The sequence below is a fragment of the Pempheris klunzingeri genome, chromosome 21 (assembly GCF_042242105.1).
Source record: "Pempheris klunzingeri isolate RE-2024b chromosome 21, fPemKlu1.hap1, whole genome shotgun sequence".
Taxonomy (NCBI): domain Eukaryota; kingdom Metazoa; phylum Chordata; class Actinopteri; order Acropomatiformes; family Pempheridae; genus Pempheris; species Pempheris klunzingeri.
The window spans coordinates 11,833,763-11,849,216 of NC_092032.1; the positions used below are offsets into that span (position 1 = coordinate 11,833,763).

General features: G+C 40.7%; 1 protein-coding gene across 1 annotated transcript; it reads left to right on the forward strand.

The window, feature by feature from the left end:
* Positions 1 to 14,517: 14,517 nt before the first annotated feature.
* Positions 14,518 to 15,042, forward strand: crhb (corticotropin releasing hormone b). Its single transcript, XM_070853078.1, has one exon. The coding sequence runs from the start codon at positions 14,518 to 14,520 to the stop codon at positions 15,040 to 15,042; it is 525 nt and encodes a 174-aa protein (XP_070709179.1).
* The last annotated feature ends 412 nt before the right edge of the window (positions 15,043 to 15,454 follow it).

The following is a 15,454-nucleotide window of genomic DNA, read 5'->3' on the forward strand; positions in this document are numbered from 1 at the left end:
TTTTCTTAACCTTTGGGTAAAGTCACATTACAGGATTGTGGCCCTGATTTTGTCATTTCTGAGATTTTGGAGATCGGCAACAAAAGTATCCATATCAGCGTCCGTTTGGCGCAAATCAGCGCTCCATCACTGTGTGTTGACTGCTCAAAGACTTGATCAGAGAACTCGCTCAGAGCACTTGAATGCCTCGCAGATGCCCAAAAGATATAAAGCAGGTTAAATATCTGGTCATGTCAAGGAGCCATGCAACATGTTACAACCAATGAGAGCAGACACGGGCTGGATAAGAGGAGGAGTCGAGGGGGAGAGATGGAAGAGCACTTCTCTCACCCATATTCTTTTCTTTTTCTTCCATGTTTGTTCACTGCAAATCACAAACAACTCAGACTGCTCATTTCTTGTAGACCTCCTGTGCCTCCATAGTCTGGAGACCATGCACACTCAGGGGATTCCTCCTCATTAAAAATCTTGTAACGTGTGACTCCCTGTCGCTGATCATGTGATGTGCAAAGCAAAATGACTTCAAGATGCCCAATTACAAGACAGAAAGGTGTGCAGTGTAAACAGCACAGCGAACTGATGACTCTGACAGTAGTTTAATGTATAGGAGCCATTCGCTGTCCTCCTCTGTGTCCAGCCTTTGTGCTAAGCTAAGCTAACAGTGATGATGGTGGCTTCATATTCAGCAGACAAATATTAGAGTCATATCAATCTTCTCCCATAATTTTCAAACTATTCCATTAAAATCAGCAGAGCTGCAAAAATACTGAGCAATGCAGAGACATCATGATTAAACTGCCGTCACAGATTCCTCCAGTCTTTCACCTCATAATCATGTTAAATCTCCACTGGGCCTCATGATTTGAGAGCATCTTTAAATAGCTTGTCAGCTTCTTCTACAGCCTGTGGTATTTTTCACATACTTATAATAAGATCCCACACACACACAGATAAAGAGAGAGAGGAGCAGAAACACCAACTTTTGCCAAACCTGTGCAGCCTAATGTGTCATCGAGCCCCTCGGGTAGAGCCTGAGAAATCCTCTTTGAAGCTTCGGTGCAGCTCCAATAATGAGGGGGCTGAGCACCGGGCCCCTACGTGAGGGGCATCCAGGGCCCTTATTGATTCCCTGTTAATTAGTCTGTAGGTGCACATTGGCGCATAATTAGACTGATACTGAGCTTAATGAATGCAGACAGCCACTAATTCCTCAGGGGAATTGTTCACTGCAAGAAGGATGTAGAATTTGGTCAATCTGACATTATTTGGGGAAAAAGCATGATTGTTATAGACAGAATATACACAGATAAGAGCTAAACAGAATGTAGATACTTCAATGTATGCCACTGAGCAATTTAATGAACGCTTATCAGTCTATGTGAAAATGTAGCTTGTAAAAAGACAGCAAGACACCCTGATGACATAACCTTCACATGGTTTATCAAAGACAAGAGAGCTTTTAGCCACTAAGTGCTACTCAACTTGACGCCAAACGATTTGATGGCAATGGACCATGGAGAATGAAAAAAAAAGATACCAAAAGAAATTGTTTCAAACAAAATATGTGTTCTGACAAGTGACAAATTGGCCTTTTCAGAGATGCAGGGAACACATTGTGGAAGTGTCGTTGTCTCCCTTGTGGGCTGCGAGTCATGTGTGCCGATGTTTCAAGAGCGATTTGTGGAGTCATTCGGACATTTTATCTGTCTGTTGAACTTCAAAAATTCTTAATCATTTGTGACCAGAGCTGAGGAGTGTTGAATGGGAGATGTAAGTTGGGATGTAAAGGATGATTTCAAATCAGTGACACAGAGGTTAAGGGTGCAGATGAACTTGTTTTCTGCCTTCTTTCGTCATTATTTCTACAAGCTGTTTAATCTGGTCTGACAGTGGCAACAAAGGTTTTGCATTTGTCCATTTCTCTCTCTCTAATTGGACAACCCATTAGTCCATTTCTGGCCTTACTTGCCTTTGGGCTGGCCCATCTGCCTCAGCAGCAGGTAATGTCAACACAAGCAGTCTTTTGTTTTCTGGGGCTGCATAATATGACCAAAATCTCATAACCTGATATAAACGATTTTATATCCAGATAAGGATACATATCATGATATAGCACACACTAAATTCAATGAACTCTATGCATAATTTTTGCTTAAGGTGGTAACAGAGGTATATAAGCCATTAAACATTACTGGAAAAAGTGTGATTTTCAACACAACAAATACAATAATAGAGCATAAAACAATAGCTGTTACTCTATTGTCACGTGTTGTATATCGTCATGTAGCACAGCCCTGAACAGACTGAAATTCCAAGACATCCACCAGGGAATACTGCACCATTTAACAGGAGCGACTCCTCCTGTATCAGTCAATGTTGTTGAATGAGTCACAGGAGCAGTGCTCATTAGCAAAAGGGCAGAAGTCACCTTGCTCCACTCATCCTCAGGGCCACTGTCACTTATCTGTAACAGAGAGTAAGTGTGTTGCTGGCATGCTAAACATCCCTTAATGACCAGATTCATGTCGGAGCACAGAATCTGTGATGGTAATATACAGTCTTCCTCTTGCGCTCATGACGGTGCCCCTCAAAGTGACTCCTGTCAGCCAGTTTGCTTTGTTCTCCAAAAAGTTGTCTGATCAATGCCGTGATTAAATGTTGGTCACGAATCGTGCAATCCTTTGGCTTGACATGATGCAACAGTCACTAATTGCAAGCTACATTCACCCAACTGTCCTCTCTTGTAGCATGACAGACGCCGAACAGCATCAGGATCCCAGGGGATGTTCCTGAGCTATAAATAATATGGATCACATACATCTATGCAGGGACCCTCCAGCATCGGTATGCTGTCTTTGATATGTAAATTTAATCCCTGCTTTTTTCCCCCATGCCCTAGAGTTTGAGTAAGTGAAACAATTTAGAAGAATTTCACAAAGTGTCTCAGGTTGACAATACCCGGAAACACCTGAGGTTCCTAAAAGAACATTTGATCTTGGAGTTAAAGAATAATTTGTGTCAAACTGTTAAATTGATCAGGAGCTACTAGTCTCAAAGTTGACTGTATGTTCAGATTAATGACCTCTGACAATGATTTATAGCTAAAGCTCAGGCTAATTTGACCATGAACTGCCAACTCTCTGATTTGCATTTAAAAGCCAATCCTGGGTATTTGCAATTGGTGTACAATCTCATGAAAAACGGGATTCATACATAACAATTACAAATACAAAGGGTGAGTCATTCATTGCCCATTAGCAGAATGTGTCAGCTTTAAATGATTATTGTACATCTGCAAAGAAACATGAGGCAACTATCAGAATTCATGGCTGCAGGTGCTTGTCGTGGACATAGTGCATCAGCAAAGAGGATGGCTAGCCACAAATGGACACTTTAAAGTGTAGTGGTTAAGTGCCTCGAATGTACAGCTTCAAATATGGGCACTAAATTGAACCGGCACCTTTTGTCGCTCACTTTTGAAAAAACAGTAGTTTGTGACCTTCAGCATACAGAGCTTAATGGCAGGGCTGCTTTTCAGAAACCACTTTTATCTAATGCCTGTGCACAAAGAAGCAAAATCTGGTGTAAGGTGCATAAAACCTGCACCCATGAGAAATGAAAAGATCTAAACGTCAATGAACCTTTATGGGAATTTTTGGATCTCAGTATGCAAAACAGATTTCCACCTCCTTCATCCTTCAAAGAGGGTATTTTTTTTCTAGTCAATAACCACACTTTCAGACTGTGACAGCATCTAAAGCAGGCTCAAATCTGTTTTCAAAGCCAAGTGTGACGCTGCTCCCCTCTTAGGTGCTTGACATTATTTGGTGTTTCTGTTATTTTGTCCACACTTGCTCGGCCTCTGAGGTTAGACGTGAGGTTACGATTGGGAAATGTGGGATTCCAGCTGTCATTCTCACAAGGAAGCGAAGAAAGCTTTTAAAAGGTGATCAAAAAACAAGACTTTCATTTCCATTATATGTACTCTGCAAGTCTGTTGTGAGAATACCACACACACACACACACACTCAAATGTTCACATTTTCACTCTCTTTCCTAAACAAGCACCTCAGAGTGAAGCCAGACATCACCGCTGCTGTGCTAATTCTCAGGTTTATTTTGAATTAATTTACGAAGACAAAGCGGAGATGTATGGCTCACTGACACTCCAGGTTCATTTGCTTATTGCCCGCGTACATGGTGTCAATAGAGAGTCATGCGGAGTGACAGCCGCGAGGCCTCAGCTCCACATGTACTCACGGGTAACACATGATGATTCAGTGTCGCAGATGATTTACAACAGATAACCATCGCCAGATCCGTTAGGTGATTCTTTACATGCCGTTACAGGCGGGGAGGAGCGGTGCAACAAAGCGGCATCTTGATTATACTTGTGTGAACGGCCTCAGGCGATCTGCGATCTACTTGTGGTTAGTTAGGCTCCTGTTCTTTCTGCACTGTTTGAAAGTCAATGACAACCCAAGTTAAACTTAACTATGTCCACCCCGGGGCTCAGTGTTATATCACTCAACTCAATCAGGCAGATGGCTGCATATACTTTCTCTCAGCTCAGCTTGCTTTACAAGTGTTACAAGTGTAAAGTATGGATCATTGTGAGCATGGTAGAGACACATATCTGTGCATACATACATGTGCATGGTGGAGAACGATGGCTTCCAGCTCAATGCAGACTGAGAGATTGGTGCTGCGCCAATATCTAAATCCCTCATCTAATTAATGTTTACATAACTGTGGCTAATGTAATTCATGCTCGCCCATGTTGAGAGGGGTCAAGGAGCTTGGGGAAGCCCACCTGAGTTGACAATCGCCTGTGTGGGAGTTGTATGCACAGCCCAGTGAACTGGACACATCAGGAGGGATGGAGAGGAGAAAAAAAAAACCACTCTAATTACAAAACACAGCTTGCAAACACTGGTCACGGAGCAGTTCAGCAATCTAACAGAAAGTTCTTGGAAAAACTTGTTGAGTTCAACTTTTCACTGTGACCATAGAATATTTGTTCTCAACAGACTAATTGGTATGTAAAAATAGAGGGAAAAAACAATTAGCTATGTTAATGCATATGCTCAAATATAACGAACCTGAGATTAAATTGATTTCTACTATTTTTTTTTTACTGTATCCTGCAGCTGAACGATCTCCTGCCATCGCAAAGCACTTAGTGAGTTTTTAAAAGCCGCTGTAATTAGATTTCAAGGAATTGTGAAAGCTAATCTAAATTGCTCTCTCAACAAGGCAAAGGCAACAAAGATGAACCTGAATTTTACTACACATGATTTATATATATAGATTTTTATTTTCAATGAACGTAATAAAAAAATCCTCTCTGTCAGAAAAGTGAGAATTCTCTCTTAAACACAAAGCAAGTTGTTAATATGTATATATTGTGCCACAGCACTTGGATGTCACAGCACTTGGACACGCAGGCAAAGATCAAATACTTGCCTGCAGTTGTGAAGTTACAGTAGAAAACACATCCGAAGGTTGATGTTGATCTCTTCCTCTTCATGACTGGGAGCTTTCTGAGATTTACTGAGGGGAATGGCCGCTAAGGTGAACTGTAAGGTAAAGTAAATGCACTGCATTGCAAAGATAGAATTTTTGGATACTGGAGAGGCTTTCCTAAAGATTAAGAAGATGGTATAATGTGAACATGGCAACAAAGAGGAGATTTAGGGGCTGAGGCAGGATATGGTAAGCGGCTTAGACTACATACAGGGGTCAGTGTTAGCAAGCCAACTGAGACTGTTGAGTCTACAGATAGAGGTTATCTAATTCTATCTGAGGACTCAAAAGTGCAAAACTTGGTGCCAAGAAAGGCCAAAAATAGGATGTGTCGTGATGAAAATACACACTGAAAGCGGCAGTTGAGCAGTGAGATGCAGCACTTGAACCAAAGAAAACATAGCAGGGCTGCACAGGTCTCGCTCTTGACACTGATAATCCTGTATGGAACACAGCAAAAACAAAACAGGTAGCAGCATCGGTGCATCGCCAGCAGGATGTCCTAAGGTCTGCCAAGGTGGCTGAGGCACAGGCAGTGGATAAACTGAGGCAGTATAAAGAAGAAGAAGAAGAAGAAGAGGGAGCTGCTTGAAAATACATTGTGGGCAACCTGCGATGTGCTGCCATCAGCGCTGAAGCTCAGGCTGTGTGGAGACCACATGTATCCTCTGGGCTCAGACAACAGCGGTGCTTAAACATATCAGGATGCAAAGTCTCTCACAAGGTCAATATGCTTGGCAGCATAACAACAACCTGGCAGCTGCAATTGAGAGCATATAAACAGAAACAAATTTTTTACCCTTTAGCAGTACAGAACCCTGTAAATAAAACTTTAGAGAGCACGGGAGGAAAACGTTTGCTTACTGGGCTTAACTTACACAGCTGGGAGAGACTAGGACATCCTGATAGAGGACTGGTTGATGAGTAACAAGAAATCACAGCTTAGAAAATTGTTTGTGATAAATGTCATATAATGGCTACATGCGTGATTTTTCAACTATAGAACGTCTTAATCAAAATTCTTAAATAATCAAATTTAAAGGAATAGTTTCACATTTTGAGAACTACATTTATTTGCTTTCTCTTTGCTGAGTTTGCTGAGAAGACTGACACCACTTTCATGTCTGCACGCTAAATATGAATATGATGCAGCGGCAGTTCACCTTGTTATGGGGTGCTGAACTATTACCACGACAAGTAATATGAAGAAACTTGTTTGAGACTAATTATATTTTAATAGTGAGCTTTAAAAGTCCTGGTTTGTGAAGTTTGTCACAATTGGACCTTTGTGTATTCCCCAAAAACTTTTCCTCTATGGGATCTTCTAAAGGAAAATATTGGTTCTGCTATATCTTAAAAGTGAATATTGGCTGATATATCATTTAAATCTAAATTTAAAAACACTTTCTGAGTGATGTTGGCATCGCTCTTAAAAATCCAGTGGTGTTTGGGCACTTGTGCAGATGAATGATTGTAGAAGGCACTGACTGTGAAAGTGTACATTTCTTGGGGGCATATATATAAACCATGTTTGTCACAGCTTTATTACCCAAATGACAAACCTCTCTCTGTGTGCTTTCTAGATTTCCTCAAACATTACAGTTAGATTTCTGCATGAACGGCTGAGGGAGGCTTACATCAGACCGTCTGTATTGCTAAATGTTTGGATGACCTCCCATCATCACTGGATAAAGGGGGGACAGTGAAGGACAGTGCAGTTCCTGGCACCTCTTCTCTGTCTGACAGCCTCTCGATGTTGCTCATCCCAACAAACGATGCCACTCTTGCGTCGTCCGATCACTCACGCTGATGAATTTACAAGACGAGGCTAAGCTTGCGTGTCCGACTACCTGCCACCCGTCCTTACTATACCTGCGTCTTCCTCCTCTCTGCCTCCCACTCAAGTGTTTTCTGTATCTCTAATCATAAGCATCCGTACTGTATATTCGCTCTCCCTCTCTCTGGAGGGTTAGGCCTGATGCTGAAAGGCTTCTGACAGGAGAGCACTCCAGATTAATGTGTATCTCTGTTGATTGATTCATTACATTAGTTTTATTTGACTAGTTCAGTTGATTGATGCCAAGCTCTGGAAGCTTTTAAATTACAGCCACTCAATCGAATTAATCACAGAGAACAAAGTTCAGTCCCGCAATGATTCTCTGACACAGTTTATGCTCTCAACAGCAATTTTATTTATTAAAAACATATTATTCATTATGCAGCAACAAAAGCCCAAACCTCTTTTCCACAGTTTGTTAATTGTTTAGTTAGATTTCTTTCTTCTACCATTTCTTATGCCAGTCAGATTTTTGAGTGCTGCTGTCTGGTGTGATCGTCTCATTTTTGGTTTAGGCCTGGGGCCTCTGTGTGATCAGAGCCTGTTCGCTGCTCGCTGATGATCAGAGAGAAGCCGATGAGGGAACTGAGACACCTACAGAAACAGCCAGAGAAGAGGAATACTTTGCAACTTACTGTAGAAAACCCTCAGTCATCTTCTGAACTTAACCAGTAAAACAGAGGAAATAAAACAAAGGATGAGTCATTCGATTTACTCAGGGGAGGAACATGCACAGATAAGGAGGTCAGTTATGTGCAGCGTGTTTCTATTGGACAGACACTCTTCTAATTATCTTATGATGTGATGCAGAGTAAATCAAGACAATATTCGTGTGGTCAGGTTAGTCCCTTTCTGTAAATGGGCTGTCAAGATATTTCTTGACCCCATTACAATACATAACCCAGCCCAGCCCCACGTTACTGTTTTCCTCATTAGACTATTTTAATCTGAAAAACAACAATGCATCTCTTCCTTCACAAACACAGTTGATTTCACTGCATCTTCACTGGCTTGCATCCTGTCTAATGTGGTGGAGGACATCCATTATGGGTGCTATAGGGCAAATGCCCAGTGCGACCATCTGAGAGGTTGTGTGCACATGGCTGTAAGAAGGGGCAGGAAGCCCACTGTTTGTACACATAGAGGGAAGGCAAGGCTTTCTTGGAAACTAGCAACTTTCAGTCACTTTGATGAAGTAGTCACCACTCTCCTTACAGACAAAGGCCTAGAAGTCAACTCTAACATAATTGGTGTCAAACATGCTTTTTATGACATGTATTGACTAAACTGGTCAATGCTGTGTGGTGATGAATGGGCATTTTTATTATGACTCAGTCTTGGCTATCCTCATGCTGAGCTCTAACTTATTTTGACAGTTTTTGTTTGAAAAAGAAAAAAAAAAAACAGCAGACATGCTTGGTTGAAGAGAGGAAGAGGACCACACTGTCTCCACCTACACTGACAGTTTTCTCTCATTAGCACTTCACTTCATAATAAACACACCTCATGTCTCCCAAAACTGACCGCATCTGCTCTTCAAAGTGTGCAAAACAAAGCACACGACTGGAAAGAGTTTTGCCAAACACATTAAAATATTACATAAGGACAAAATGGTTATATAATCACGGGCATAGCCATTTTAATCTGCATATTGGCAACTTTGCCTGGTCTGATGAGCTTGTTTTGGATCTTAACCCAGATAAAATGTCCCCGTATAAACACATCTGAGTAAACCACTGATCGCTGTAAGACAGAGCAAAGTGACAGACATCCACAGAGACAGGAAGAAACTCGCTCAACCATTTCAACCATAATGCCTCTGATTGTTACATGGAACGAGGGTAGCTGCGATGAAAGAAAAAGAGAGAGATTTTTAAGGTCATTGATGCTCTGAGACAAGCCAAAGTCTAAAATAAAGAAAAGCATTTGAAATGCTTCTTTTCTCTGGCTGTCTTCTGTCACATTGAGCTGTATGATAACTGTCATTGTCGACATGCATGATGTTTGTCAATCATTCTGCTCTACGGCCTGGAGTGTCTTTGTTCTCCTGCAGCTGATCACACTTTAAGAATGCATTAAGAAATGACAGACCCAGTGTTTTGACATAAATTATGGGTTATAAATGATTCAAACCTTAGCCATGAGACTGCACAGGGAAGACACTATCAACATTATATGTTCAGATTAAGGGGCCCTTAAGAGGAAATTATTGTCAAAGTGTGTTATCAAAGAGAAAAGAAAACTGGGTTACAATCTTGGTAGAATGGCTTTGCCCTAGATTTCTCTTGAGATTGCAATTTTTAGTCATGTTATGAAGCGGTCAAATCTGCACAGTGGGGACATGTGCTGCCATGCATCTGAGTGAAACCTTATTTGTGCATGTCACGTACCACTAAAATACAATAGCACTTAATGACAGGAAATCATGCGCAGAAGCAAAACATTTAGCATTCTCTGAAACAGAAATAACCCTTAAATATATATATGTCATTTTATGAACGGAAAATATCAGGATCACATAATGAAAACTTCTTCTGCATTCTATGAACGAGCAAAGTGGCTGTAACTCATCTGACAAGTGAGAACATTTCACTTGGACTAAATAGTAAGACTGACATCCTGCATTAGTGCTAAAAAGCTTTAAAATGTTTCACTTTGAACAGCTCAGGCTACACGTTCTCGTGAATTCATTTAAAATTCATTTAAATTCATTTAAATCTAGATGTGAACCAATGATGTGGTCAATCAACGACAACAGTCGGAGTCCTGTTAATTGTATCCTTGAACAGAACTTAAATGTAACTGATCTGAGATACAATATGTGGTACGACAATGCTTCATCCAGTGCTCAGGTTAAAAGATAATGCTGGTAATATTCTATATTTTTCTCACTTTCTTATGAATCCCATGAAAAGACCAGGGATGTTAGAGGGATCAGCTCATTGCCGGTCCCTCTGACATCTCTAACAAGTATTTTCAGTGTTTCCAAAGCAAGATATATGTTATTCCTTTGTGCCATAGAGCTTCATTATTGTCCAAAAATGATTAAAAACACATCAGTGAGCAACACATGTGCACTAGGTCAAATGTTTCTTCATTAAGATGAACACAGCCACTTTATTTCTGCCATCCCAGTGCTGTAAAGAGTTACTAGCACACTAACTGTGTATTATATAGTCCTGAACCAATAGAACATCTATTCTTGTTTGAGTAACCTTTGGTAAAAAACTACAGCTCCTCCTGAAATTTATTGCGGCTTTTATAAAAATTAAACTATATATTTCTGACCTTTTTTTAATAGATTTACAGCTTCATAGGAACAAGTAGAATTGGGACTGAGTGTCGCACTGGGGTTTCTTGACAACTGTTGACAATGAGAGAAATATAGAAAAACACCAGACTTGTGCTTTAATTTAATGTATTCAATACATTATGCAAAGACATAGGGTTAGACTGAAGTATCGACTATTATGTTATGTTTATTTAATTTAATTAATGTTATTTGAATGTTTAGTCTCCTTATTGTTAAATTCAAACAAGAATAGAAGAGGGACTTTAGACACATTACAGATTAAACATTATCTATATGTATGTTATTTTTCTTCCACTGTGTTTGAGTGAGGAGATTGGCATCCGTCATGTGAACAAGCATTAGGGGAGCCTCTGGTTTAGCACCTTCAGACCTACACTTGTTAGATACATATGGACAGAATGGCCCCTTCAGGGTTTCACACCTTTAGGGACAGCTTTGCTTCACATGTTCTCATACAGGCTGCATACACTCTGTTACTTTGCATGCAAACCATGAGAGAAGCCAGGAAAGGCACATTTAATTTTCCAAAAGGTGATTTTTTCAAGAGCTTCAGAGGACTGATATATTTTATCATTTCAAATGTCTTGAAACATGCAGCATTTAAAAGCAGCTGAGTTGCACTGAGGCTGAAGCAGGTTTAGTTATGCATAATTAATTAGTCCGTTTGGCCTTAAACTACCATGATTGAACATTATCATGTGTTTAATTACTTAAATGTCTGGTGAGCTGGTTGTATGAAAGTGTTGTGTCGTTTTGTGGTCAGCTGTGAAACAAGAAATGCCTTTTCTGTAAAATTTTCCATGTCTTTTTTTCTTAAGCTAAAAGGCCAAGCTCTCACTTCTATTATAGAGGTGTTCTAGTAACAGGTTATATCACTGGACTATAAACCAGAAGGACACCTGAGCTACAGTACTGAGGTCAGATGGTGGTCTAAGTGTGGTGCCCTGGGCTCTGCAGTCCCAGCGATCAGCGCCAGAATACCTGCTCGTACTCATTTAAACAGCCAGAGTGACCTTAGTTTATTAAAATGAGTTTGTCAAAGTCGCACAGAACACCGGAAGTATTAGGAAAAACACAGCTCAGTCCACTGGGGAAAGCTGTCCAATTATTTAGGAAGGGACACTTCGACGAGAAGCACTTGTCCCCCTTTGTAGCAGACAATTAGAAAGGCAAATGATCAATTACAAGAATCTGTTGCCATGGAGTTAGTTGATCTGACATTGATTCTGTGAAATCCTTTCTCGGAAGCAGTTTGCAGTGGAAATTTAACTTTATTCTACTAAAATCAGATTATCATCAGATAATTTGTTTTTGTTTTGCATTTTCTCCCCTACCTGCAGAAAGAGGTCAGAGACAAAGGTCATAATAAGTGGCAACATCCCAATTTCCCTGGAGGAATCATTAAAATTATATCTAATCTAATCTAATCGTCTGAGAGACTCGCTTTAATTGAGGAAACAAAGGGATAATGTTTTAAGCCTGAATCTTTTCCGGTGTGGCGTCACAGGAGAGGATTTCTCTCCCACTGATCTGTTCTGGGACAGTGATTTGAAAATGAGGTGACATGAGTTGACCACGAGCAGTCACTCTCTCATCTGGGCGTGTTTTCTATTTGTGTCAGCCAACATGTGTTTCTCATGATGGGACCTGACACCTCCCCTGGAGCAGCACGGAGCATGAAGAGCGACAAAGTGGAGATGTTATAGGAGAAACAATTTCACACTGCCTGCAAATTACACTCTGACCCCAACTCACTAAAATGTCTTCAGATAATACGTGAATTTTGGAGGATGGCAGATATTCTGAAGAAAAATCCGCCTATTACTTCATAATCACATTTACAAAATCAAATGTTCATGTCTCCTCTCTCTTAAAATTGGCTGTTTTTTACTTGAGTGCACAGTATGTGCTAAGTCGCTTTGACCTCTGCATATTCCGCGTGTCTGGAACTTTCCCCCTGTTTCTCCCCGGGCTGAATGTCTGGGTGAAATGGATTTACTGTTAAGGATTAATGGAAAGGGTTTTTTACCACATTATCAAAGATGACTTAACAACTATGTGCAGTTTATATGTAGAGTAGGAAGTGCCAACTTTTGCTCATCATGTTATAACATATGTGAATCCACAGACATTAGTATTGGTGGTTAGTTATGTCATCGTGTTGCACAAAAGCTAAAGTAAGTGAGAAACAGACAGAGAAACAGACCAGTGACAGTTCTTCCTTTTATCATCAAACTGTTTAAGATTCTTATGGCTCGCCTGATATTGGATTAGGCTCTCCATCTTGAAAGCGTGGCTTGGTGGTGGGCCCCTCTGGAGTGAGGTGGCCGAGGCGCCTGGTGGCAGAGGTAGTGACGTGCGTATGTGCAGCAGCAATGAATCACTGGGAGACAATGCCCCTCTCTCAGCCTGAGCTGTTTGCAGATGCACATTCGCTGAATACAAGGCAGGTCAACTGCTTTGGAGTCATTAGTGTTGTGCAATATGAAAAAAACAAAGTCAGTCCTGCAGATTGCACCAAAATATACCTGTTGTACCTGCAACTATGAGTTGCATTTCCACTATGTTTAGTCACTTTATTTTGGCCTAATAACAATCAATTATTGATTACCTATTATAGAATACCTATTTTATTATGGCACTGTTACTGAACAATCATTGTGCAATATGAAAAAAACAAAGTCAGTCCTGCAGATTGCACCAAAATATACCTGTTGTACCTGCAACTATGAGATGCATTTCCACTATGTTTAGTCTCTTTATTATGGCCTAATAACAATCAATTATTGATTACCTATTATAGAATAACTATTTTATTATGGCACTGTTACCGAATAGTCATTGTAGTTTGTTATTTAATGTTGTCATGACATTTAAATCTGATTCTGGACACATAAATCTGGAAATGAGCTGTGACTGAGAAACAAAGTTATCTTGACTCAATATTCAGGCTTTCACTTCTGAGTATTTTCCTCTTAGAATCCAAGAACCCCCGCAATTATTTTGTCCTAACTCATTCAAGTGAAAATGCCAGCAGGTGTGGCACCTATAGGGCTATTCTGAAAGCAGAGAGGTAGACGCTCGTGCATGCGCGCGCACACTCACATATGACTCATCTCATCTAAACTAAAGCACTTTGTCAGAGGCGTCCATTCACGTTACACCCATGCAAGAACGCGCAGACTCAATCTCAGCTTGGAGCGCGGCATTTATAGTGAGGTTGGCTATATAAGTCCACTCAGCATCTACTCTTTAAGTAACTATATACTTGTTTCTTCAAAGAAGTGAAGGAGGGCGGCATCTCGCCAACTACCTGGCAACCTACACGGCTGTACTGGACCTCCTCTAAAGTCTGAAGGTATGAAAAGCTTCTTTTAAATCATCCATATTGTGAGTTTGTCTGCAAGGCTTCTTTTGCATGTTACAAATTCTCATTTTCTGGGCACAACTTCACTCCAAATGCAGCTCATGAAACAGATCTTGCGTTTTGCTTTCTCAACGTTTAAATACATTTATTTACAGACCAACCAAGTGGATTTTTGTCCATGGTTCTTGTATTTTCAAACTTGATTTTTGTTTTATAGTGGAGGAAACAAGTACATAGTACAGATAACTTCCAGTTTATTCATTTCTGAGCCAAAAATCCTGTCTCTTTGCGCGCGAAATATTACACATTAAATTGATGCGATTCCTGTTTTACGCACGCAAATTCCTCATTACGCAGCACAAATCAAAAGAAAATTGATTAAATAAACAAACAAACAAAAGGAATTTGATTAAATAAACATTAAAATAATCCAGGCGTTTCTTTTTCTTCTCAGATTCCTGTTGATATCCTGACATGAAGCTCAATTTACTTGGTACCACCGTGATTCTGCTAGTTGCCTTCTTACCCCGCTACGAATGTCGGGCTATTGAGAGCCCTGGCGGTGCCCTGCGCGTCCCAGCTCCCCAAACGCAAAACTCCCAGCAGCAGCAGCAGCAGCAGCAGCAGCAGCAGTCCGGTCCCATCCTGGAGCGTCTTGGAGAGGAGTATTTCATCCGACTGGGCAACGGGGACTCTAACTCTTTCCCATCATCGTCCATGTATCCCGGCGGATCACCTGCCATCTACAACAGAGCATTGCAACTCCAGCTGACGCGGCGTCTTTTACAAGGGAAAGTTGGGAACATCAGGGCGCTCATAAGCGGCTTCGGAGACCGCGGGGACGAGTCGATGGAGAGAGGAAGGAGGTCCGAGGACCCGCCGATATCCCTGGATCTGACCTTCCACCTGCTCCGGGAGATGATGGAGATGTCCAGGGCGGAACAGCTGGCCCAGCAAGCGCAAAATAACAGAAGAATGATGGAGCTCTTCGGGAAATGAAGACCTCTTTCCAGTCCGCCAAAGATCTCCCTTCCCTATCTTTTCTTTTTTTGCATTTTTACCATCAGCACAAAACATGCTCTGTACAATATAGTGCTGCTTTATCACTCTATTATTTATAGCTTTAACCTCAAACTATGGAGCGTAAACGGGCTTGACTTAAAATGATCCGATTGTACCTTGCCATTTTAATGTTTGTGTCAAATCTGTAGAATTACACCATTCTTCATATTTGAGATGAAATACTTTTGGTTAAGACATGCATACTGCATTGACAAAATTGGAATTTTGTTTCAGATTATGAATCACTGTATTTATGATATTTATGTTTGTTAATAAACTTATGTGCAACCAGTCATTTTCTGTTGTGCAAGAGAACGTCTTATATCTATATTTTTTAATAAAAAATTAA

Bases quoted from the DNA above. Each gene is read 5' to 3' on its own strand.
- crhb (XM_070853078.1), top strand. From the start codon at position 14,518: ATGAAGCTCAATTTACTTGGTACCACCGTGATTCTGCTAGTTGCCTTC.